Source organism: Microchirus variegatus, assembly GCF_963457635.1.
Source record: "Microchirus variegatus genome assembly, chromosome: 5".
NCBI lineage: Eukaryota > Metazoa > Chordata > Actinopteri > Pleuronectiformes > Soleidae > Microchirus > Microchirus variegatus.
Genome location: NC_139806.1, coordinates 5,942,915 through 5,970,900, shown reverse-complemented (window position 1 = coordinate 5,970,900; position 27,986 = coordinate 5,942,915). Strand labels below are relative to the sequence as shown.

The window sequence follows — 27,986 nt, the reverse complement described above, 5'->3', positions numbered from 1 at the left end:
AGTTCCTCTTCCTCCGAAGAGCGAGGTGGAATCAATTTGTACCCTGCATTTAACTGCACGTTAAACCAAATAAAAAGTGCTTGTTTGTTGAGTTTGGAAACGATCGGTTGTGTACCGAAATACACTCGCCCCCACCCCCCCCAACCCCCCCCGCCCCCTTCAGTATGTGGGACGCTTGTGTAATATATGGGATGTAATTACATTACCATAGAGACCATGTTGCTGCTGTGATGGTGTACATGGGAAGACACGAGAGGCCTTTAACTCTTCCCACTGTTGCTTATTTCAGGAACGCCGGAGAAAATAGATTCTGTGACTGATGGACGGACCCCCGCGGGAATAAAAAAAAACCCAGGCTCGCTGGCGTTCCCGAGTCCACGTTCTGATCTAAATTCCCAGGAGATCCGTCTTGACGAACAATACGCAAACAGGATGGGACAAAAGGACACCGTGCAGTTTAAGTTGTAGTGGGAAAAAAACGGTTTAATTACAGCGTCAAGCGTAGTAACGGCCTGTTACATCAATGATTTTCTAACAAAAAAAGGGAATTTTTGGTGCATCTAAATGAATGGTTTCCACTCGTTTTTGGCTTGTGATCGTTGACATGAGTCACCACCTATACTTTGTCTACCCAGTGTCTCCTCTTCACCCAGTCTGGGCGACACACAAAAAAAACACACACACAATTTTGCCGTCTGTACGTAAGAACAAACGAGGTAAAAAGTTTCTTTTGTCAGAGCCGGGGGCAGCTGACGTCTGCGCGGATGGAGTCCGACGCCGTTGTTCTGCAGCCTTTGATTTCCAGAACAACAGGCGCTGGTGATCTGGAAATCATGGCGGCGGCAAAGTGCCAGCTTTGTTTGCGCCGCGTTAAACAAGTCTCTTTACAGCGGGATCTTTGTTTAAAACGGGACTTTAGCGAGTTGCCATATGGGAACTTCAGAACGCGTTTCACGGCGTTATGCAAATGACGTTCATAAACTTCAGGTACGACGACGACAAGAACAACAACAGTGCTTTATGAAAAGGAAGAGAATAAACCAGGCGAGGCGTAAAGAACAAACTCATTAAAGAGGCCAAATATCATGTTTTATGACCTTCATGTTTGACCTTTGGGGTAGATTTTAGGTTTGTTTAGTCAAGTAATGAATCACGTGTGACGCATGGAAAGACGGACGTCTGCTTGGATTCATACGTATTCAAAAGCCATTGAATCTGTAGCACTTGTTGATTTGCTACTGATAAAAAAAAGAGTGAAAACCATGTCAAATTGTTGAGTGGCGTACAACTTAAAGGCGCCATATGTAAGAATGTGGCCAAAAGCGGTTACGTCATTCAAATTCAAAATACCGAGGTCTTTTAAGTTTCGTTTTCTGACGTAACTGGCAACCCGTGGTTGCTCGGCAGCTGAGACTCTACTGACTGCAATGATAGATGGCGGTAGATGATTTGCAGTCTGCAAAATATTTTTTTTTAATGCAAATATTTTGTCTGTACTGTTGTCGTTGGTGAGTTCAGTTTGTTATATGAACATTATTCCTGAGTCTCTGTGACATATTAGGAGGATTTTATGGCCAGTTGATTTAGATTTATTACATAATGCACCTTTAAATAGAATCTAAAGACAACGTGCGTCTGTGTTTAGAATTCCAGAGGCTCTGGATCCTGGTTTAGACTTGGTTTCTCAACATTTTTCTTGAATTTTATCCGTCTATCTCCACACCTGTGGAACAAATCGGGCTTCCGGTAAAGACCGGGTAGCGATCTGAGGACCGCGCAGCTACAGCCATGATGATAATGCATGTGAATCTCTGCTGTTCAAAATGCATTTAACAGCAATGAAAACAGCCTCCATGCTAAACTCTGCCCTCTGTATGTAAACCTTGTCGACTGGCGGCGACAACCAAGTCATTGGAGAGCGTTTCTCTGCAGGAAAATGCATGCAAATCCATATCTGTGGATATGGATCTTATTCTTCTACACGAAGACGACCAGTTATAAAATACAGTGGATATGACACGAGACACTGTGTTTCCTGTCCATTTCTGTCACTTGTCCTGTCTGCATAAATCAGGCTTAATGGTGGAAAAAGAGTGTTCCCCCTCTTTGTGACTCGGCGTAATCAGCAGGGCTTTGTCCGTGGATCTCTACGGTCCAGACGACTCTATAGCGGGTCAATAAATCACCAAGGTTTTTAGGGAGCGACGTCGTTTTTAAAGGGCCTTAAAAGTGAGCAATAACAATTCTAAAATCGATTTGACAGCTCACAGGAAGCCAAGCGCAGTATCAACGCTATCAATGGATGATGATGATGATGATGATGATGATGATGGTGGTTAGGCTTTGATAAACAAAAAAGGTTTTAACAGGTTCGGTGTTTATCTTTGAGTACAACGTATCTGCGGACGCTGCAACAGGGGGAGAAAAAAGAAACCCTCAGCGTTTACAGTAAACTGTTGGCCAGGCCTCACAGTCGATAACAGCCACTCAACGCTCCGTTCTCGGGCTCCTCTTCCTCTGAGGCTAATTGCTCTTCCATCTTCTAATTAGTCAACACTTGGCAGTGCCTCCGTCATTCATGCCACATAAAAAGAGTCACACTTGGAGCTTTTTAATGAAGGGGACAAAATGCAGGACCGGGGACATATTTCAGTTGAAATGTGGCTGAATGAGATAAAAAAAAAAAAAAACCAACAACAACAACCCACAAAACAACAAGAATGGCGCTACTTCCTGCCAAAACAGGATACTGCTCCAGTGGTGATAGTCAGACAAAGAACTTCACTTAGTCACTTCTCATCTGTTTTTCGTGTTGACTTAAGAAAGTCATGTCTCCTGGGGACGCAGAGGACGACAGATACCGTTTGTATCTCTGGATTTGTAAGGGTGGTTATTTTAGTTCTTTTTTTTTTTTAGGTCAGGCACAACCACAAGATATGAAAGATAGGATGATGTCACCCGGGATGCCCATCAACAGGTTTTTCTTAAAAGAATATTACATGATTACTTTGTACTGTAATGTTGGACCTCATATAACCTAATTACCTAATTATACGTATATTTTTTCTTTTCTATTTGTTCAGATAAGAGGGTGGAGCTAATGGCAGATGATGTCATAGCCACACCTGAGAGCAGGGGCCTTAAAACTCAAATGACCTGGGGGCCATTGAACTTCTATTGGATGATGATTTCAAATCAAATCAAATCAATAATAACATTTTAGACAATGTAACTAAAGGGTAACAATAACAATAAAAACCTCATCTTCTGAGGCAAACTCCGCCCAATTACTGAATTATTGAAAAATGCCAAGAAGTGGGTGGAGAGCTGAGTGAGGGCGAGTGGGGAGCAGTGCAGGGGGCGTGGTCTGATTTGCACCTGGATAAACACATATCATTACTAAAATATCCATATACACTGGTTTACACCTGAAAAGAAGTGGCTTAGTGCTTTAGTTAGACTTGTATTGAAGTCCTGACCTGATCAGCAGTGTCGCCCCCTAATGGCCACTCAAGAGAATACAGATTTCAGACGCCTCTGTAAGATGGCATGCGGTGGAAAAAGACATAAAGACATTTATCATAATTATTAATTCACAAAAATGTCAAATTTTTTGTTAAAAGTCCAAACCCGCGTAACCCAAAAATATACATATATATATATATATATATATATATACACACACATATATATATATACATACATTTGTATATACATATATACATATATACATATATATATATATATATATATATATATATATATATATATATATATATATATATATACACACACACATATATATGTGTTGTCGAAGCTTTAATCCAAAATTAGCTCAATGCTAATTAAAGCTACTTTCCTTCGGGGGTTTTATTGTCCGTGATAAATGACATTTAAGTCACATGTTGCTACCTTTTTAATTATCTCCTCCTCCCTCGTTAATTCAGAAAGCAGATTTATAATTAGCACAGAGCGCTAATCTACTCTGAGTTTTTTTTTCTCCGTCCTCATAGTTATTGATGGTCACAGTGTTTGTAAGGTAACCTTAACTCTTCTGGTTCCGCTCTGGATCGTGAGGCTCTCTCGAACGCTCTCCGTATACCATCCCTTTGTCTCGCAGTTTCCTCCTGCCCCTAATTTTGACAACGCAAAAAAACCCACAAAAAAAACCCCACTCGCACAAGATCCAAATGTGTTTCCCAGATGCTCGACGCTCGGAGCTCTTCCTGGTGGCGTCAAAGAGATCCTGAAGACAAACAGCAGGGCGTCTATAAATACCTGTAGTCGGGAGGGAAGGAAGCCTTTCCTGGCCTTACATCATTGGTGTTCAATAACAAGTCAGTTTACGGCGACTTGTAAAAATGCACCTATTGGCCATTTTTAGACAAAAACAGAGCTTACGAATACCTGGTTTTCATATGATGAGATCTATAAACATTACAATTCTATTTAAATACAGTACATATAGGTTTTCCATTGCAGTATAAATATTTAGTGTGGTGATAAAACAAGTTACTACAGTGATATAAAAAAAAATATTACAGGTTTACTATAAAGCAAGACAACGACCTCACCGTCTGCTGCCATCCCTGTTGCCGCGAGTAACATCACTCGACGATGCTTATGAACAGTAACCCGAAAATAGCGTCGATAAAATATAAATGTCTTTAGATGAATAATAGAGGTGTTTGCGGCGGCTGGAAGGCAGACGCGCGAAAAGAATTAACTCACGGTCATAATTTTCTTTTCAAATAAGACGGATGGAAGAGCGCGCTGCGCGAAAAACTTGGCCACGCACCGCACTTAATCAAATAAAGTGGAGTGTTCTCCTCGTGAAAGAAACACCAGTCATAACTCAGATGCTTCACAGAGTCGGAGGGCGGCAGCAGCAGCAGCAGCAGCAGCAGCAGCAGCAGCAGCAGCAGCAGCAGCAGCAGCAGCAGCAGCAGCAGCGTTGCTTCTGATGGTATAAATCACAGTGGCAGGGGGATGGTCTGCTGTTTCATCAGGACGTGCTGACAATAAAAGCTTTGGTTAAGCAAAACTAGACCGTACACCGAGGGGAAAACCACAAAAACCACAGTGCAAAACCGGATCGAATGAACAAATGAATGATGAGAGAGAGAGAGAGAGAGAGAGAGAGAGAGTGTGAGACTGGCGGCAAATCAAGTAAAATGAGGCTTCTGTCGTCACCCCGTAAGCACATGGGGATCAACATCTGGACCAAAATATGGTATTCGTTCCTCACTGGTCAACAATAGACCCTCGTGAACCTCTGATCAAACAGGAAATAGTAAAGAGCCATAGTACACTCTTAGAAATAAGGGTACCAAAAGGGTTCTTCTACAAGGGCTGAGGTTCTACCTGGAACCATTTGCTTCTTTCCCGAAGAAAGGGTTTTTCAAGGGTTTTTGGTAGTTTTCAAGGCTAGTGGTTCCAGTAAGAACCATTTTGATCCAGAGAACCCTTTAAAAGCCCTTTCCCAAATAAAGGGTTTTAAAAAGGGTTCTTGGTGGAACCCTCCAAAAGGGTTCTCCTATGACAAGCTGAAGAACCTTATATGGTTCTACTTAGCACTTTTATTTCTAAGAGTGTAGAGCAGATTAGCAAATCACATTTGATTGAATGTACCTCTTGGGTAATTTTTTTTTTTTCCACGTATCAGAATTTAATTTCCTCCGTAGATTTCAGTGATTTTGGTGTCAAATGACGAACATAAAGGAATATAAAGGAAGCTTCTTAGCCTCGCCAACATAATAAATCTGACTTCTCTGAGGTCAAAAATGTATAATTGGATATCAAGATTATACATTGATTAGTCAATTTTATACCAAGTTGCGTGGAAAATAGCATTTCAGAGCTTGAATTGGTGGCCATCTTGGGAAAAATGGCAGCCGTCTTGAATTTTGTGCGGCTAATGGGTTTTTGACAAAAGAACAATCCCCAATCCCGCCAATTTTGGTGCGACAAACTGTTCCGGGTAGATTAGCTTGTTATTATGACGAAATGGGACTTTCACCATCCATTTTCTACCGCTTTAGCCTCCACATGGGGGTCGCCGGGTGGGTGCTGTGCCAATCTCACACCCTGGACAGATCACATACCAGTCCACACACATAGAGACAAACCATCCACTCTCACACTCCTACCTACAATTTAGAGTGTCCAATTTTACCTAATCCCCATATTGCATGTTTTTGGACTGTTGGAGGAAACAGGAAAACCCGGGGAAAACCCACGCCCTCTCGAACGTGGGTCTTTTGTAAAACCACATTTGGTCGTTTTCAGGGAATAAATGAAATCAAACAGCAAACGAACAGCTTGTGCATTTAGACAGGAGATCGCTCCCCAAAGCCACTTGGAGGACTCGTCAAGCCGCCGCTGTTACCGTGAGTTCAGTGAACGACGTTCGCTCGCTGCAAACCAAGCCAGTGCGAGGATTTAAAAGCATTGAAAACTGCCTCAGGAGTCCGGTTTGTGCAGAAGCCATAAAAAGCCTCGTTTTCACCGCGTTCTGTTCTGTCGGTCGCTTTGTGATTCTTTTATAAACTGGCACTTAGGCAAAAAAAAACATTCATGTGAAGCTCACCGCATTATCTCGTAGTGGAGGAGGCGGAAAAAACTGGAGGATTAAAACCTTTCAATCAAATCACCGCAACACAACGGAGATGTCACGCTAAAGACGATTAGCTTATAGATAAAAATACGACCAAAACCTAAATGAAGAAATACGCTAATAAATCATTCCTTACACACTACTTGTAAAAACAAAAAAGAAAGAAAATGAATGGACGCCCCTTATTTCCCCTGTGGCCTGCTGTTTATTTAAATATCCTGCAGTTACAACACTCACTGCACATTAGCTTCACATTCCAGTCTTGTACCATTTCTTACCCAGCGGCTCAAAAACAAACCAGCGCTCCTGAGCTGCCTGTGTTATCTAGTATTTATGTTATGACTGCGTGAACCTGCGGGGCCTTTGAGCTCCCTGATGGTGGAAGGCCGTCTCTGCCTGGATGCTAATTCCGTTCTTGCAGGATGATGACACACACCAGCAATGAGGTGCAGTCGTTCGCCTTCGTCGGAAAAGTGAAGCGGTTTGTGGTCTTTTTTCCGAGGACGAGCCAACTTTTCCAGCAACCATCTCTCCAGTGTTCTAATGGTACGTTGTGTTTGCTAATGGCGTTAGAAGGCTATTGGATGATTAGAAAACTCTTGAAAACCCTTGTGCAATGATGTTAGCACAGTTTTGCTAGTTCTTTGACAAAAACAAAGGCATTATTTTGAATAAAAATCATTATTTCTAATCATGGCAATGTCTCGACTATATTTTCTATTCATTTTGCAACTCTTTTGATGAATAAAAGTGTGACTTTTAATGTAAAACACAAAAAAATGACACCAAAATTTTGACCAGTAGGGTATATAATGTGCAACTTATGCTGCTTTTCCACTACATGGTCCCGCCAACGCCTCGGCACGGCACGGCACGGCACGGCACGGCACGGCACGGCAAGGCACCTCGCCAGAGCAGGTACTAAAAAAACCAGGTAACATGGAAATATTTTATGAAAAAGCAAAAAAGCCATGCCATGCCATGCCGTGCCGTATCGAGGTGAGTCGTGTTGGGACCGTATAGTGGAAAAGCGCCATTAATGTGGTTTATGGACATTTTTTTTGTCCTCTGTCTGAAACATTCATATATGTTTTTGATGGTGGGAGGAAGATGGAAGGAGAGCCCACGCAGACATGGAGGTTAACATACAACCACTATCAACCGCTCTATGACACCACACGTGCCATCAAATGAGCGTGAAATCCATTTTTTCAACAAACACTGTGTCACAAAGTATAAGAAAAAAATCCTACAATAGGATGAATTCTGCACTTTCTCACCATATACACAAACTGCACTACAAACTCCTGTCCTGCCTGTCGCCATTGTCCCCCCCCGAGGGTTTGGTCTGCGGCCTGGTCGCTAAAAGAAGTCCCCAGACAGACAATAGAGAGCCACTCATACTAATCAACACCGAGGCCTCAGTCTCTCTGGCTGCTTCCTGTTGTAAGCCCTCAGGAAGGAAGTGACGGCAATCTTCTTACTGCGAGGGGCATGGAGAGTTTCCTGTATGAGTTCCTGTCCCAGACAATGGGACGGCGGTGGGTTCCGACCGCACCTCGCTACTGAAGGAGGAGGAGGAGGAGGAGGAGGAGGAGGAGGAGGAGGGGAAACTTCTTTGGTCCAGCCTGGACTCTCTGGAGTCTCTGAATTTATTTTTTTTGCTGTCAGATTAAAATCAAATTCTATTGACCACACTCTCTGTGTCTGAGTTATCTTGAAACTTTAGTATACACTGCTGCCACACAACCAGAAAAAACGAACTTTTATCATATTACAATATGCACTTTTGAAATGACTAAGAACAACAAAATGAATCTAAAAACTAAGCCAGAGCACATGAACTGCACAGTCTTTCGGTTTGTCGTTCTTTATCGAGTCATTTTGCATCTTAAAAATATGCTTTTATTGTGAAGTTTGCATTAAATCCCTATCAAAACAAACACTTTTACTTTGAAATGCTGCAAAAATATAATTCCAAATGCCGTAACTGTGATAACCCGATGAAATCACCTGGTATAATTTTTTTCCCAAATTGTTGGATGTCCGTTGGCCCTCAGGTCATTTGAGTTTGAGACCCCTGCTCTAGATTATAATAACAAAAATAATCTTTCACAAACTCATGACCCAAAAGTAGTAAAAGTAAACTTAAAAAAACAAGTAAATCCTTGGAATTCTCGGTTGAGATCAGTGCTTTGTCTGGAGCTCATTATCAGAGATTTATTTTCATCATATGCTCTCTCAAGGGCTCAGGCCTGATATTGTTTTTCAGAAATTTGACAAAATCCACTTTGGATTTTGGAAGACATTTCCATACTGTGAATGATGCCATGAAGATATCAGGAAGAGGCTTCTAAAGAAGACGACAGAACCCTACATTTATGGTTTTGTAGCTTGTAGTTGAAATAAATTGGACTATAATGTCCGGGTGTCATTATAGCAGCACTAATAACCTGTGTCAAACTTCCAGAGAGAGAGATAATGGATACGTTTGAGTCATTTGAAATAGCAGGTTGCTCTGGATGACAAATGTCGCACAAACGAGGGAGCATTGACGTCAGCGGCACAGACGAACGGAGCCGCAGCTGGACAACGACAACAAACAAACAAACAAACAAACAAACAAACGTGACCGACCTGTATCCACTCCTTGATGGTGTCGTCCGACGGCGTCCAGCCGTTCTCGCCGTAGTTGAGGCGCGAGCGCTCGGGCGACCAGTTGGAGTTGTACTGGGAGGAGGCGGTGATCTGATCCGAAGAGATTTCCCCCGACTCCATACCCAGAGGCTCCATACAGGCGAAATCTAGCAAAAAAACAAGACAATGTGACATCCACTTAGTTTATAGTCATAAAAACAGTAGTTTATACTGATTTAAAATTGATCTTGTATTTCTATTTCTATTGTTTATGTTCCCTTATGTTTACATTCAAGGCAGTTATCGGGCTGCTGCTGTTTTATGTTGTTAAAGGAGACATATTATAGCCTATTTCTCCAAGCTAACCTAGTTCCCTGGTGTCCTAATGAACATGTCTGTGAAATGCTTTGGTCAAAACACCTTAAGGATGAAGCACCACAGCAGTTCAATCACTCTGCCAAAAACAGCCCTGTTCAGAACGCTCGCTTTTGAGTGCCTGTCTCTTTAAATATGCAAATGAGACACAGGAAACTACGTCAGCGTCACTGAGGCTAACAGCTAACAGTTAGCATATGGAAAAGCCATCATTTGCAGACTCTAGCCGGCACATTGCCGTCATATATAAAATGTAAATCCTCTGAGGCTGGAAGTTTGTGTAGAACTCTGTGCTGCACTGTGCAGCCGAGAATAGAACACCTCGCGAACTTCCCCTCTATACTATTGCCGATACTATTGCCCTCGCCTGCACTCTCGCGTTTTTTGAATGTCTCATTGTGACGTAGCAATGAGTGCGGAAGTCAACATCGCGTGTTCTATCTCCTGTACTTATACGTGGACCACAAAAACATCACAGAGTCATCTTTTTCCACACTTTGGCCTCCAGAGTCCCAAATATAAGTATTAAAATTATTAAAATGTTGATTTTGCATAATATATCTCCTTTAATGCAATCCCACCAACCTTTTTAAAATCCCGTTTTACACAAAGTTAACTGAGGGAATTGAACGTTGGTGACTCATCCCCCCCCACCGAACTCCTCTAATCTCTCTCTTTTTATTTGCCGCTAATGACTGAATGAATCATTCAGCTCCGGAGGAAACTCCTCCAGTTAAGCGTCGTAAACACGCGCCTGCGACTGCGTCACCTAAAAAACAAGCGAGCGCTGTGACGAGAGCGTCGTCCAGACGTTGTAAAGAGGTCGTCTCAGCTCCTGCTGGGCCGTCAGCTTCTGTGCGACTTTACGACGACTTCGTCACCACAGAAGGACACATGTCAAATATCAATACATGCTTTGTTTAAATACAGAAACCTTCATTATGGATTAATTACTTTTTCAGTTATTTTAAACAATTTCAACTGTAAATATTTTAAAAAATATATTTTTTTGATGAAAACCAAAAAACTAAATACACATTAAAAATGATAAAACACATTTTAGAAGACAGACCCTTCATTTAGGGAATAAATCAGTCGTTTTTTCTTTGATTGACGAATAACAAAGACAATTATAAATACAGAATTCCTTCAATTTCAATAAAAAAAATCAAAAAATCAAATTATTTAAACAAGTCATTATTTTTGCGTTTTATGATTCTATCGCTGAAATTTAAAAAAACCAAAAAACAAATCTTGAATTTATTTTCTAATCTCTAAGTCTCTGTCTTAAATTTTTTTGTTTGATTTTTCTTAAGTAGAATAAAAGAGATTCTCAATCGCAAAGGGACTTTTACTGGTTAAATTTAATATCAAAGAGAGTCAATGGAATTGTTTTAAGACCAATAAAAATACATAAATAAGAATAACATAAATACACATTTGATGATACTGGTGTAATATTCAAAAAATCATGATTTGTCATTCTGGTGTATGCACATGTGTGAGTGTTCAAGGTCAGTTTGTAATCCTTTAAATGTTAATCATGGTTTGTTTACATGTAAATATGGCACCATTTATATTTTCAAGCCTTATCTTGTCTCTTACATATTGTAGCTAATGTTTTACGATGGAAAAAAGGGGCGCATTCCGTGAATAACACGTCTGTATCTCCGGGGAGGAGGAGACGACGTCCACCCTCTAACAGCAGGGAGTCTGGGGAAGGGAAGGAAAGGAAGTGATGCAGGGACACAAAGGGAAACGTGTGTTGTTGTTGTTGTTGTTGGGGGAGGGAGGTATGTGGAGACACAAGGTCTGACACAAAACACACTTGAATAATTTCAAGTTCCTCAAATATTTTTGCCTCAACTCTTCCAATACAGGACTTTACTCATTCTTTGGTCTAAAAGTATAATTCACTATCAAAACAGTAAAAACTTTTCCACTTTTATGTTTGTCTTCTGTGCTGAGCTCTGGGTTTATTCTCATTTTTATTCATAACCTGACCGCGGTGTCACTGCTCACCGCAGGTGGGGGGGGGGGGGGGTGAAACAAACTCCAACCCCATCTTTCTATACCTTTCCACACAGACAGGAAACAGAGGGCATTAGCCGGTGACCTCACCAACAGCTCAGCCGATCAAAGGCTCGGCTGGAGGCGGCTTATTTCTGATGGCGATGGCAGGACGCAGCGAAAGAAGAACCATAAATTAACCACCGGGCGAAAAAGAACCACTGCGGGAGTTTGATCCCGCAGTGGTTATTAGCAAAGATTCTGTCTGGAAATTATCTCTCAACGTTTTTAAGAAGAAAATTGGTGGTGGGGGAAAAAAAGAGTTTCATGACCATTTTTGGCCGATGCAACCGTGTAGTCCAGTCAGAGCTCAAGCTCCAACATGTTCCAGATGTGTTCATTTGAATAAATATGGCGTTCTTTGAAGCAGTGAACGAGTTTTGTTTCAACCATTAATCAATTAATGTCACAATTTGACACCAACTCTGTGTTATCTCCCGGTACTGCAATGCCTTCTGGTGGCTCTCCCTTCATGAACAGCACTGAAGACACTGCAAATGATCCAGAACACACCTGCCCAGCTGCTCTTAAACAAACCTAAAAGAGCACATATCGTTCTCCACTGCTCATCGACCTCCACCGCCTGCCAATTCCACTGGCTCTTGCCAATAGAGCGACTTCTATGTCTGCGCCCACCGACTTCAACTCTACCACTCCGACCACCGCGTGCCTCCAGTGGACAGCGTCTCATTCTGCCCCTCCCTGCACACAAAGACAATGGTACTCCAGACTATTCTCACATGTGGTTCCCAGATGGTGGAACAAGTTCCATGATGCTCTCAGAGCAGCAGAGACTCACCTCTTTTACACAAATGTCTTAATACAACCAACTAACCAACCACCACCCAACTAACCAATCCCAAACGACCAACCACCCAACCAACCAACCAACCAACAACCACCCAACAAATAAACCACCCAACAAATAAACCACCCAACCACTCAACAATCACCCAACTAACCAATCCCAACCAACCAACTAAGCAACCAATCCCAAACGACCAACCACACACCCACCCAACCAACCAACCAACCAACCAACCAACCAACCAACCAACAACCACCCAACAATCAACCAACCAACCAACCAACCAACCAACCAACAAACCAACTAACAACCAACCAACCAACAACCAACCAACCAACCAACAACCACCCAACAACCAACCAACCAACAACCAACCAACCAACCAACCAAACAACCAACCAACCAACAAACCAACAACCACCCAACAACCAACCAACCAACAAACCAACTAACAACCACCCATCAACCAACCAACCAACCAACAATGACCCAACAACCAACCAACAAACCAACAACCACCCAACAACCAACCAACCAATAACCAACTAACCAACCAACTAACAACCACCCAACCAACCAACCAACCAACCAACCAACCAACCAACCAACCAACCAACCAACCAACAACCACCCAACAATCAACCAACCAACCAACCAACCAACCAACAAACCAACTAACAACCAACCAACCAACAACCAACCAACCAACCAACAACCACCCAACAACCAACCAACCAACCAACCAACCAACCAACCAAACAACCAACCAACCAACAAACCAACAACCACCCAACAACCAACCAACCAACAAACCAACTAACAACCACCCATCAACCAACCAACAACCAACCAACCAACCAACAATGACCCAACAACCAACCAACAAACCAACAACCACCCAACAACCAACCAACCAATAACCAACTAACCAACCAACAAACCAACTAACAACCACCCAACATCAACCAACCAACCAACCAACCAACAACCACCCAACAACCAACCAACCAACCAACCAACCAACCAACCAACCAACCAACCAACCAACCAACAACCAACCAACCAACAACCAACCAACCAACCAACCAACCAACCACCCAACAAACCAACAACCACCCAACAACCAACTGGAATGCACCCTAACACTGAATGATACCTGTTACATTGTCACCTTAATATGTTGATCACTTCTAAGTGGATATAAGCATCTGTCAAATGACTACATTTATCAAGTCGTTCTTCTCTAGAACTTCTTAATAGTTCTACAGATGCAACTCAACAATCACATATCACAGATGATCCTGCTGACTATTCTATTTGATCTCACACATGTTTATATGTCTATATTATCATCTTATATATGCATTGTGTCTCTTTGATTTACACCTCACGTTGTCCCATCATGCACTGCTGCAGGGACTTACCGCTGACTCAGTCCAGACATCATGGTATTTTCTTCTTCACCTTCCTAATCAGAATGTAATTGCTATTTTCAGATGAGTGGAGCTACTTTATCTCCAGCTTCCACGTCTCCCACAGCAACTGCTGCAGAAACCCATGTGGTACAAATGCCCCCCCCGGTGCTGTGGCTGCAAATCACTAGTTTACGGCACCAGTGGTTTGTAAAAAAATAAAAAAAATAAGAAAAGACAATGAGATTTGGTCTGTTGAGAGGCTTTAATTCAATCCGCTGAGCTTAGCTGGTGGTCTGAAGGCAAGAGTAATTGTCTTTCGCTTTGGATGAATGTGTTTGTGTGTGTATACATGTGTATTTGTTCCCTCTTTAGGACATTTTCTGGCATAAACACTGACAAAAACCTGGTCCTAATGAGGCAGAACTTAATTTCAGAATGGTTTAGGTTAGAGATTCTCAACAAATGAGTGGAAAAAGGGTCCGTGATGAGCAAATTTAGCATCCTTAGCATAAACACTGCACTGGTAAGTTCCAGAAGTCACCTCCAGCACCATCACAGCACAGTCTCCGTCTTTAAATATCAGTTTACAACTTGGATTTATGTCAATTTTGTCGCCAAACAACGCCCGTGAGACTTCTTACATAAACTCACCTCGGTAGACGCTCACATTCCTAAACAAGGAGGTGACTGAGGTCGAGGTCACCAGAGGTCAACAACCATACGCAGCAGCAGCAGCAGCATAACTTAAACCTCTACAGGTTTGTTTTTTTTCATACACAGTCGACCGAGGCGGGCGGACAGATGGCTTTAAAAGAATGTTGAAGACCGCGTGGACGTTAACATAAAAAAAAAAGAAAGAAAGAAAGAAAAGAATCTATAGAGCTAAAAAAAAAGGAAAAGAGAGGAAATCTCCATTTGGTGATGATATCAACATCCGCCAAATGTACACACTGTTCGACACCAGATAAGATTTAGAGGGAGATCAAACGGATGAAACTATATTTCCTTTATCCGAGTTAAATCACAGTTTTAATTCAGCGTTTGATCTCTGAGATTAGATTAACATTTATAGAGCAAGTGTGGAAAAAAAATCCTAAATCAGATATTTCAGAGAGAGACAAATCTTGAAAGAGTCGCTTTATGTGGTTTTATCCTGCAGACGCGTCGAATAGAACACTTAGAACTAGTGCTGGGAGCTAGGTTAACGCATGTTAGCACATGTTAGCGCATGTTAACGCATGTTAACGCATGGCGCGTTTCCATGACGACTGACCGGAAATAGACGAGAGTGACGTCACGTTTACAAGCCGCGACACCGGAGTCCAGGCACCGGTTTACCGGTTAGCTCCGTTAGCTGAATTAGCTCCTTTAGCGCAGGTTAGCGCGCCTACAGTCGAAACTGGAGCGGTCTGTTTATTAAAGGAAAAGAGCAGCGCTACAAATAACCAGCGTATCTGTGTAATGCGTATGTGTGCCTCTGTTTTTAAAGTTTAGCGTTACTTTAGAGCAGGGGTCACCAACGTGGTGCCCGCGGGCACCTGGTAGCCCGCAGGCAGCCAATACGGTGCCCGCGGGCTCACTTCACTTCACCTCACTTGCATGTATCCATATGATGGCTCAGTAAAATATCTTTGATATTGTTTATAAAAACTGATAATCGTTAGGAGTAAGCACTGGAATGAATGTGTATGCAGTTGAATGCATAATATTAATCATTTAAATGGTAAACAAACAAAAAAATGTTAATGTGGTAGCCCTCCATATTATTTTTTACCCTTAAGGTAGCTCTCTGTCTCAAAAAGATTGGTGACCCCTGCTTTAGAGACTCATTTTAACAATCGGGAGTCACGGAAACATGACGTCACGCGCGTCTTTTTCCGATCAATCGCCAGAAACGCGTCGTTAGCGCGCCTAGAACACTATATATGAACACATTTATATATACGTATATGTATATATATGTATGTATGTATATATATATACATATAGTCCACCTCCATCACAGCATCACGTCTCATGCAGCTGCTCACCTTTGTCCTCGTGTCCCGGGGGGAGGCTCCTCTCGCGGATGGTGTAGTTGGCGGAGAATCCCTCTTTGGCGATGGCGCTGTCAGTCGTGATGGTCATGGACAGGATGCCCGTGTAGGAGATCACGCGGCCCGGTGAGGTCTGTCCACAGTATCTGCCAATGTGGGGGCCCACTGTTGTAGGAGGGAGATGAGAGGAGAACTATTAGCGACTATTATTCATTATTCTTTCACTGGAACATGTTTTTTCGTGACTGAGCTTCTGTGAACCATTGTGTCGTCACTGAAAGGACTTGGCGTGCGTTGCAGTTGCATTTTGACTAATAACTGAAAAGAAATCACATCTTGTTATCTTGATTTTTTAGGGTTCGAGCACGACTGTGCAAGAACTGAAGGAGTTCTTCTTCTTCTTCTTCTTCTTTTTCCCTGAAGTAAATCGCACTTTTGAGGGCCTGAACGTACCCCAAAACTCATGGATTTTTGCGACCGCATCAGACCTGGTGTAAATTTACGTCTGAAAGCGGTTCGGGGGAACGTGCGTAAAAAATTGGAAGTGGGAGGGGCTTATGAAAATGAAAATCAGTTTTCATTAGGTGATTTTTTTGTCATGTTTCACGTACATGAATGAAACTTGGTACACATGTTAATCACGTCAGGACGGTCCAAAAAGTCAATGGCGACTTTGCCGTAAGTCCTACACGAAGGCCGCCATCTTGGGCTGAACGGCCGTCGTTTGGGCGTTTTTGGTGAATTTGCACCAATGCTACAAAATCTGTCATTATTATCCCATTTTCTTAGGCGAGAGCGATTCACGTCTGTCGGAAATGATGATCTCCGGTGTCTCGCCTCTCGTCGGCGACGGGAATAATAGGTGAGACGACAGGTAACACCAACGCCTCACCTCCGCGCGCTGCGTCGACACTTATCGTCCAAACGCTTTAAATAAACGTGCGATCGTGCGTCACGCGCAGCAAAGAAAAGGAAAACGTTAAATCTGTCTTTTATCATCCTGTTAGTTTTCACAGTCACAGCTTTGAATGCGGGGCAAAAAAAAACAAAAACTCTGAAATAAAAACCATCAGACGTAGAAGAAAAGAGATTTAAAGTTAAAACCCATCATGTAAATGTGCTGCAAACCCAACTTCCTTTGAAGGATTGTGAAAAAAAACCTCTCCGGTTGTTTTTATCTTTCATGGAAGAACACGCAGAGCTTTATGTGATGATAGAACAGAGAGAAGCAACAAACTGGGGCTAAAAATCTCCTGTAACGACATGATTGTCTTCTGTATTGAGCGGCGGACAGCGACAGACTGAGCGCTGACGTCTCTGCCTTGCCCACAGTTTGCTGCTCATTTCATCCCGTCCTTATCAGTGGGAGACAAAGCCAGGCTTCGCTGCGCCTTCTGTTTCATAGCGATACTCTGATATCTGAAGCCTCTCCAACGACTAAAGAAGGGAACGTTCGCTTCGGAATGAAATTATAGATATTACACTTTTTTTTTTTCCCCCTCCAGCCTTGGGGGCGAATAACATGATAGCAGAGGAGTCTGGTGGATTAAATTTATCAGTTACAGTTTCAAGTATGCGGCTTTTAATCCGTGGCAGATTACGCTAAGGTTTGTACGGTGGCCTTGAGATGACATAGTCCGTGTGTTTCCACTTGTTTTGCAACTTTTCCGCTCGCATGGTGTTGGATTTGAGTTAAGATTAAGAGGGTATGGTCGTCTTGAAAAAGAAAACCTTTTAGGTTCTGCACAAACTTATGTTTGGTGTGTACGAGAACTGAGCTGCAGCTCTAGATCAGAAAATAACAATTATGCTTAAAGGAGCCTCTGATAAATTTTAATCCCACTGAAAACTGCTGATCACATATGTTAACCGGGGAGATGTCACTGTTTTATTTTTGGCCTCACACACACACACACACACACACACACACACACTGGTTTCCGTGACTTCAGAGGACATCGCATTGACTTAAATTCATTTCCTGGCGATTACCCTGAACTATAAGTACTACTGACTTAATCCTAAACCTAACCTTGACTTCAAACTAACTTTAACACATGTCTTCACCTTAAAATGTAGTCATTTAAATTGTGGGGACTTTTTTTCCCCCTATTGGAATTCTTCGTGGAATTAGTATTTTCTTCTGAAAGGATCACATTTGAGGCATTAAATGTTGGGGAAAATTGGCACACGAACCAGAACTGGTGATACTGGTGTATAAAATTAGAAAAACATTTATACATATAAAGATCCCCCCCCCCCAGGAATTAATAAAGAATTCTGATTCTGATTCTGGAAATAAGGGGAATATGTAGCACAATGCTGAAACTAAGTTGCACCAAATTTCATGAAACTTGGTGGAAACATGTCACAGCCCAAGACGAACAAAAAAGTCCATCAGGACCATGGCCTCAACTCAACAGGAAGTCGGCCATTTTGAATTTGGCGTCCGCTTGGGCAATTAGCACGTTGCATAAATGAAAGATTTCGTCTGAGTGCGATAATCGTACCAACACTGAACAAAAGTTTAAATTTGTACTAAACACATCAACACAAGATCTTGCAGATTCAAGAGGGGCGTGGCCCAAAAAACCGAAACTTGGCAAATTTCGTCCATTCGCCACGAAACAGGAAGTTCCCTGTAACTTCACCGTACTTTGACCGATCGGCTCACAACTTCACACGTGAGACAAGACCGACCCTGAACACAGTCTGCTAACATGAACTTGCTATCGTAGATGTGTCTGGGAATCCTGTTCATGATGAAACGAAATGACACTGCTGTACTTGCATTGCACGTTAAGTGAGATTAAAAACCTTTTTCTTCTTCTTTCCTTCTTCTGTGTTTTCACTTTGTCAATCACTGACTTATTGTGAAATACGGTCTTTAATATGTGCAGTACCTTGAGATAATGTTTGTTCTGATTTGAAGAAACACTCTCTAGTTTTGATATTCATGAGGCTTTTTATTATTATTTTATTTTACCACATCTAACAGAACAAAAATTAAAAAAGGGGGGAAATGATGACAATAATAATAATGAAAAAACATTAGGTTGTTTTGAAAATAATTCAAACAAAACAAACCCTTGATATTTGTCTGCTGGATTAAATCCCATCAGAGGAGCTGACACCTCCTCTGTGAAGACGTGATTTGCATCAGCAGCAGTGCATGCTGGGAGACGTTTGAACATTTTTTGTAAAATGTTTGATGGGATTAAAAAAAGCAAAAAGGAAGAAGAAGAAGAAGAAGAAGACACCCTTGCTTTGTTATCTGCACCGACTCTCACGTTCACTCGGCAAAACACAGGAACACAAGGCCCAACACACATCATTACACGTGCACTCATGCAAACACACACACACAGATCATGTGTTCATGTGTTGGGAACATCCCTGGCATGTCGTGTATTGCTTGGCACGTCTTTCAAGTGTAAAGTGCCATTGTCCGTGTACCTGTGCCAGTCCCTCTGTCCCTCACTTCCTCCTGCCAGTCTCCCGGATTCAAACAAAGCTGTGGGCACAGCAGTTGAGTATCGTGGGCATCCTGTCAGTAGCGCACAGGTACGCAGCGCTCGCCATTATGTGCACGCGTGCGCGGCTAATTAGACAACAATGGAAGCTGAGGAGCGGAGGAGGAAGAGGAGGACTGTGAACGGCTGCTCATGTGTCCATCACTCCTGTGTGTGTGGTAGAGGGAGGAACAATGAGTAAACTGTGAAGATGTATTCATTCATCTACCAACCTATCCATCTATCCTACCAACCTATCTTACCTACCTAACCATCTATCCTACCGACATATCCATCTATCCTACCAACCTATCCATCTAACCTACCAACCTACCCATCTATCCTACCAACCTACCCATCTATCCTTCCAACTTACCAATCTATCCTACCAACCTACCCATCTATCTATCCCAACAACTTACCCATCTATCTTACCAACCTATCCATCTATCCTGCCTACCTATTCATCTATCCCAACAACCTATCTTACCTACCTATCCATCTATCCTACCAACCTATCTTACCAACCTATCCATCTATCCCATCAACTTACCTGTCTATACTACCAACTTACCCATCTAACCTACCAACCTACCCATCCATCTACCAACCTATCCATCTATCCTACCAACCTACCCATCTATCTATCCCAACATCTTGCCCATCTATCTTGCCAACCTATTCATCTATCCTACCTACTTATCATCTATCCTACCAACCTATCCTACCAGCTTATCCATCTAGCCTACCAACCTACCCATCTACCCCAACAACGTACCCATCAATCTTACCAGCCTATCCATATGTCCTGCCTACCTATTCATCGATCCTACCTACTTACCCATCTATCCTACCAAACTATCCATCTACCTTACCAAACTATCCATCTACCTTACCAACCTATCCATCTATCCTACCAACCTATCCATCTATCCTACCAACCTATCCATCTATCTTACCAAACTATCCATCTATCCTACCAACCTATCCATCTATCTTACCAAACTATCCATCTATCCTACCAACCTATCCATCTATCCTACCAACCTATCCATCTATCTTACCAACCTATCCATCTATCCTACCAACCTATCCATCTATCTTACCAAACTATCCATCTATCCTACCAACCTATCCATCTATCCTACCAACCTATCCATCTATCTTACCAACCTATCCATCTATCCTACCAACCTATCCATCTATCTTACCAAACTATCCATCTATCCTACCAACCTATCCATCTATCCTACCAACCTATCCATCTATCTTACCAACCTATCCATCTATCCTACCAACCTATCCATCTATCTTACCAACCTATCCATCTATCCTACCAACCTATCCATCTATCCTACCAAACTATCCATCTATCTTACCAAACTATCCATCTATCCTACCAACCTATCCATCTATCTATCCTACCTACCTATCCATCTATCCTACCTAACTATCCATCTATCCTTCCAACTTACTTACTTACTTGTATGTGTGTGTGGTGGAGGGAGGAACAGTGAGTAAACTGTGAAGATGTATTCATTTGCCAGTGAATGAATGAGTGCTAAACTTCACGACTGAATATGACATCAGCGCACATCAGGCAGAGGAAACTCCACAGTTTTCTTCATCCTTCATCAACTTCCTCTGTTTTTCTGCCGCGTCTCCATCTATCCACCTGCAGGGGAGCCATCCATCCTCCCCCACCCCCCCCTCACCTCAGGCAGGTCTACGTCCATATCTCTGTCAGGGAAAAGGCTGCTCTCATCCTTCTTCTCTCATCCCTCCCTCCCTCCACCGCCTCCACCCTTCATGTTCGCTCCTTCATCTTCCAAAAAAATCCAATTTCTTCTTGCCTCCTCCATGTCTCCTACGTTTATTTGCCCCTTCATATTCTGTGTGGATGACATTTTTTTCCTTCTTCTTCTTCACTGCTGTATCGTTGCGCTGGTTTCACTTTACCGAGTACATTTTGTGCTTTTATGATCAATTCTAACTCAATATGAGAACATGTGTTGATGTGGCAGCAGCTTGAGTTAAAACACACCTTCATCGAATGTTTAAGTTAAAAATCATAAAATGTTTTTTTTTTTACGATCACCATTATTCTTGTATATCTGTGGAAATGAAAATTCAGAGTACTTCCAAGTGGTAACATTATACTTTCGCTGCCTTTAAAAAAGACATTCCAACACAGTCAGCGCTGACTGCACTGTGTATGCTTCATTTATCTGTTATATTTGACACTTATACAGTATATTATGGTATTTTCATACTTTATTGCAATATTTTTAATACTATGGTACAGCTGTCTATTTTGTCGAACACGTTATAGTTTATATTTTCTTTCACTCACCTGTATAGTTTGTTTTTATCTCATATTTTTCTATTTCTAATATCTAAAATTGTACCTATACCCATCTATCCTACCAACTTACTAATCTATCTTACCAACCTCCTACGTACCTACCCATCTATCCTACCTATCTTACCTACCTACCCATCTATCCTACCAACCTATCCATCTAGCCAACCAACCTATCCATCTAGCCAACCAACTTATCTATCTATCCTACCTACCTACCTACCTACCTACCTACCTACCTACCTACCTACCTACCTACCTACCTACCTACCTACCTACCTATCTATCTATCTATCTATCTATCTATCTATCTATCTATCTATCTATCTATCTATCTATCTATCTATCTATCTATCTATCCATCCTACCAACTTACCCATCTATCCTACCAACCTATCCATCTATCCTCCCTACCTATCCATCCATCTATCCTACCAACCTAGCCATCTATCTTACCTACCTGCCTACCTACCTACCGTACCAACTTACCCATCTATCCTCCCAACCTATCCATCTATATATCTATCTATCCTCCCGAACTATCCATCTATCTATCCTACCTACCTACCCACCCATCTATCCTACCTACCTACCCACCCATCTATCCTACCTACCTACCCACCCATCTATCCTACCAACCTATCATCTATCCTACCAACTTACCCATCTATCTATCTATCTATCTATCTATCTATCTATCTATCTATCTATCTATCTATCTATCTATCTATCTATCTATCTATCTATCTATCTATCTATCTATCTATCTATCTATCTATCTATCTATCTATCTATCTATCTATCTATCTATCTATCTATCTATCTATCTATCTATCCTACCAACTTACTCATCTATCCTACCAACCTATCCTACCTACCCATCTATCCTACCAACTTACCCATCTATCATACCAACCTATCCTTCCTTCCATCCATCCTTCCTTCCTTCCTACGGCTGCCAGTGGAGTCACTGATTTAAGTCACTAATAAAATCTGTTGCGGTTTATGTCAACACTTTCTTAAGAATATTAAGAATATATGTCAATAATCTACATTTAAGCTGGTGCCGATTTTAGTTCTTCCTTGTATCTGAGAGAGGACTTGTTGGGTTCCAGGCATCACAATATAATAAACAAACGCCTGATACAACCACACGTTAAACAGCCAGAAGACATTGATATGATGTGAATCCCCTGCTCACCTGCTGGGAATCCGTCCCAGATCTCCAGCCAGTCGAATCTGCAGAGGGCGCCGGGCGGCGGCGTGGTGTCGGGCTCCATGTCGAAGCTGTCAAACTCCACCACGATCTCCGACATCTTGGGGGCGAAGATCATAAAGGTGCAGTCCAGGTTGTTGGGGTATTTCTCAGGGAAGCCCGGCGTCTTGACGACGCCCCGGGGAGCCGTGAAGTTCCGGGAGCATTCTGGACCTGAGGGGGGGGGGGACGAGACACAGATGAGGGGTTTTTTAAAACGTCACCGTGTGTTTGGACAGAGCGACTCATTCTCACTTGGACTGTGGTGTGAACTGTGAGAGGTCAGAGGTCATGGCCCCGTCTCATCACTGTCACTCTGAGCACAACTTCTCTCGCCGGCTTTACTAAGTGAAACATTCACAGTAGTTAGAAACAGGAGAGCGATACTTTACTTAATTGTTGCATTAATTTTTTTCCCCCTTTCAAAATAAAAGCGCTTCAGTTTGCAATGCTGCTCTAGGAATACGATTTAAATACCAACTTAAAGAGACTTTGGTGCCCGTTTGCTTTGATATAGCGAGTCTGTTTTGTATTAATATATTGACGTTTCCCTGTCCCGTTGCTAAAAACAGTACAAATATTACATAAATGCACACGTGCAAGCTGAAACAAAGTCTTGGCTTCTTTTTGAAGTTTTTTAACGTCTAGTGTCCCAAAGCACTTTTACAGCTGTGACCTCTGTGCAGTCATGTTATACGAGATACTTTGAAACAAACTCAAGGGGGAAAAAAAAAAAGGGCTCATTGCACATGAAAGTATATTTATTTCCATTTTTTTTCTGAAGTGCTAATGAGAACAAAGACAGTAAAGCAACAGCAATAATAAAAACCACTTCACTGTTTCACGACTTATGCCGCGGAGTAAAAAAAACAGAACGACACACTCCGTCTGTTTTAAAAAACGAATACCATCTCTGTTGTGACGGTCTCATCCCTCCTCTGTTGGAGCCGGTCGTGTGTGCGTTGTGTTTTACACGGACCGATTGCGGACAACAAACATCAATGAACACACACAAAGACACAGACAGAATTGTAGGTCGCTGACAATTGGCGTCTTAAAGCCTTAAAGCGCTGACGAGCTGAAAGGAAACGTGTGTCGTCGCCGGTTGTTGCAAATAACGAACGCTCACTCGATGCGATAAATCGATTCTCCGCCGGGTGTTTGTGTCCCGTTGTGTAAGAACAGGCTGATAAATCAGATAAGAAAGCATCACGCGGTGTGATCTAAAAACGTCCAACTGAGCTTTAAATCAAGGCGCAAAATAAAGACGAGGTCGAAGTGAAATTACAACCCGTTTCTGCGCACTTTCTTTGTTTTGAAAGTCGGTAAAAATAGAAACAGAAAGTCTTTATTCTCATTACTGTACTTTAGCTAAAAGGACACAGCGACACATAAACGTGCATCAATCTGAGAGAAAAAAAAAAAAACGAATATAAAAACATCAGCTGTTGTTTTTAGAAAGCCTGACAATTATGTGTAATTCATCACACCTTCATTCATTCATGCGTTCACACCGTTCAGTCACACCGTGCAGTGTTGAAATCATCATCCGCTGTGTGCTGCGTTTACATTCCCGTGTTCATCCTCACATCGTTGTTGTTGTTGTTGTTGTTGTTGTTGTTGTTGTGGAGCGTCGTGACGTTAATTACTATCTGATGAAAATCAGTTTTACATCGGATTATAAAGCTCTGACTGATCAACTAGTTTTATGAATTGTTGTTTTTAATTTCAAGTACAAATACTTCATTAAAAAACATAATATAATAAACTTCAAGTACAACATTACGTATCGCTACTTTACTTTGTTATTTATATTTCTAGCAACTTTTACTTTTACTCCACTGCATATGCTCTTTGTTACTCATTACTGCCAAATAAAATCAGAAGAAGAGTTGGTATTATGGTCTGTATTTATATATATGTATATATATATATATATATATATTCTTGTCTTGGTGAGCTGCTTTCCACTACATTTTAAATAGTTTTACTTCTGAAACTTAAGTAAATTTTATATCAGCAATTTTCTTTTGATACTTAAAGGTGCCATATGTAAGAATGTGGCCAAAAACTGTTACTACATTCAAATTCAAAATACCGAGGTCTTTTAGGTTTCGTTTTCTGACGTAACTGGCAACCCGTGGTCGTGCTCGGCAGCTGAGACTCTACCGACTGCAATGATTGGTAGACGGCGGTAGGTGGCGCCACATGACGCCAAAACATGATTTCAAAACATAAACATGATTTGCAGTCTGCAAAATATATTTTCAATGCAAATATTTTGTCTGTGCTGTTGTTGTTGGTGAGTTCAGTTTGTTATATGAACATTATTCCTGAGTCTCTGTGACATATTAGGAGGATTTTATGGCCAGTTGCTTTAGATTTATTACATTATGCACCTTTAAGTAATATTTTTTTAAAAAGTCATTTTTCTGGTAACATACTGATACAAGAGTAATTTTTATCTGACGTATGGCAGTGTACCTTAACGTATCAAAACAAACACTTTTATTGAGAAATTATGTAAAATTGCAAAAAAACTTAATTATTGACTGAATTTGATGGAATATTGTGATCAAATTTTACCGCCTCCTACTGAACAGATGTCCCGCCCCCCCACACACACACGCAGTTGGACTTTTTTCACTTGACTGATAACCAGACTTGAAGCTAAAATGGCCCCCAGGTCATTCGAGATAGAAACCCCTGCCCTAGAAAGAGCATTTGGATCACCATGCTTTTAAAAAAAACACTCCACAAAGTACAATTGAATGATGCTAATTGAAGGCTATTCCAGCTGCAACTTACACACTGCACCTTTAAATAAACAGTCCACTGTGACACATTCTTGATACCGATGCCAGAAATATGAGACGGATTCATTCAGCTCTTGTAAAATCCCTGAGAGCCGAGGGGTCAAGTCAACGTTCCTCTTGATTACAGGACGACGACATGACTGTCATGTCATCCTGAGAAGAGCACAAACAGAGCAGCTGGCCAACATGGCAGCGGCGGCTCTGGCGTGTCTTTGACGTGCATCGTTTCCCCCCACGGTCACATCGTCGCTGTCACTGCTGCTCATGTACAAATATCAGCGTGAGGCCTCGCATCGCTGCTCGCGCCTCACTCCGTAAAAAAATGTGACACGGGAGCGAGGTTACAGGACGGTGACTGGTCGCTGCAGGAGGAGGAGGAGGAGGAGGAGGAGGCGTGAATGCAGGGTCAGGGACTCCTCAGAGGCGTGTGTGTGTGTGGGTGAGTGTGTTGGGGGTGAGAGTGTCTTGTGTTGCCAGACCAGATGTGACCTGCATGTTATCTGAGCACGCCTATAAAGAAGAACACACACACACACACAAAGGTCTGCACTGCTATTCTTCTGAGGACTCTGCATTGACTTCCATTTATTTAGAACAAAGTGTTAACACTAAACCATTGGTTCTCAAAGTGCGGCCCGGGGGCCAATGGCGGCCCACAGAAACATTTCTGGCTGCCCCGCAATGAATTACAGTTGATAGTTTTAATCCAGGAGCTACTAAGCTTGTTAAATGTTTATTGGACATTACTGGATACAGACCAATAAGTGTAAACAAAAATACTGGGTATTTACCTGGTTTCTATATGGTGAATTTTAGTGTATTATTGGGTTATAAGCTGGTAATAAGCAGGTAGCTACAGCCCCCAATTACTAGCTATTTACCCAGTAAATATATGGTAACAGAAATGTGTTACTTGGTATTAACCTGTAATTAGAAGGTAAGAACAATGGCCAAAATACTGGGTAATTACCCAGTAAATTATAAAGCGTTTTTATATTAACACTTATATTACTTAACGCTAAACTGTAGAACTGCAATCTGGTCATTAAAATGATTACAAATGGGATTTCTTTCTGTTTTTGCTATTGCAGGGTTTCTTCTCACCCCTTCTAACCCTAATCCCCCAATCACAGTGGAGTCGTGAATATCAAAAATGTCAAAAAGACTCTGATGACGTCTGTTAATCCGTCACACTGCGGGATAATTTGGGCAAATAATCTGTTCGAATCACCCTAAAATTGGAAGACACCATCAATTGTGCGAAGTGGGTTAGGTTAGCTAACCCTAACCCTAACCCTAACCCTTACCCTGGGTGGGAAGGGGGTTTAACCCTAACCCTAACGCTAACTAACCCTAAACCTAACCCACAAGTCAAATCTGAACCCCTAAAGTTGTCCAAGTTTTGGTTCCCCATCAGGACTATTGTGGTCCTGACAAGTCTAACTAACCCTAACCACAAAAGGTCCTGTTGTGGCAACATATACAAGAACACACACACGCACGCACGCACGCACACACACACACACACACACACACACACACACACACACACACACACACACACACACACACACACACACACACACACACACACACACACACACACACACACACACACACACACACACACACACACACACAAACTCCTCCCTGTTGACACAGGTGGTGTCATTAACAGGGCGACATGATGAATGATGTGAACGGATGAGCGGTGAAGGGATGCGTCGGGCTTCGATGCTGCTCAGCTGGCACACTTTCCCTTTGTTTGTGTGTGTGTGTGTGTGTGTGCGTGTGCAGAAAGGCTGCTTAAAATGCGTGTGGAGCAAATGACGACGATACTGTACGCTCCATCAGAAATAGGTCAGAATGTGGATCAGGAGTGGGAGCGGGTCGTCCACTCACCAGGGTGGGTGTCTGAGGTCTGATCCCTGGAGCCTCCAGTTCATGTCAAAGTGTCCTTGGTGAACACTAATTAGTCTGTGAATGATACGCGATATATAAAACAAATGAATATATATGTGTGCGTGTGAATGAGAAAAATCTGTGCTATCAGGCCTTTAGCTCGCGGTCTCCAGAGAGGCAGA

At 42.1% G+C, this 27,986-nt stretch overlaps 1 protein-coding gene across 1 annotated transcript in view; it reads right to left on the bottom strand.

Annotated features, from left to right (window-relative positions):
* Positions 1-27,986, bottom strand: part of LOC310926982 (neuropilin-1a-like) — a gene marked incomplete at both ends in the record, with an annotated part of 100,485 nt that overhangs the window by 24,171 nt on the left and 48,328 nt on the right. Inside the window, 3 exons of the mRNA XM_083889213.1 lie at positions 9,254-9,420; positions 15,952-16,122; positions 23,033-23,260. Coding sequence (XP_083745339.1) covers positions 9,254-9,420; positions 15,952-16,122; positions 23,033-23,260 — 566 coding nt within the window. The remainder of the gene's footprint in view (positions 1-9,253; positions 9,421-15,951; positions 16,123-23,032; positions 23,261-27,986) is intronic.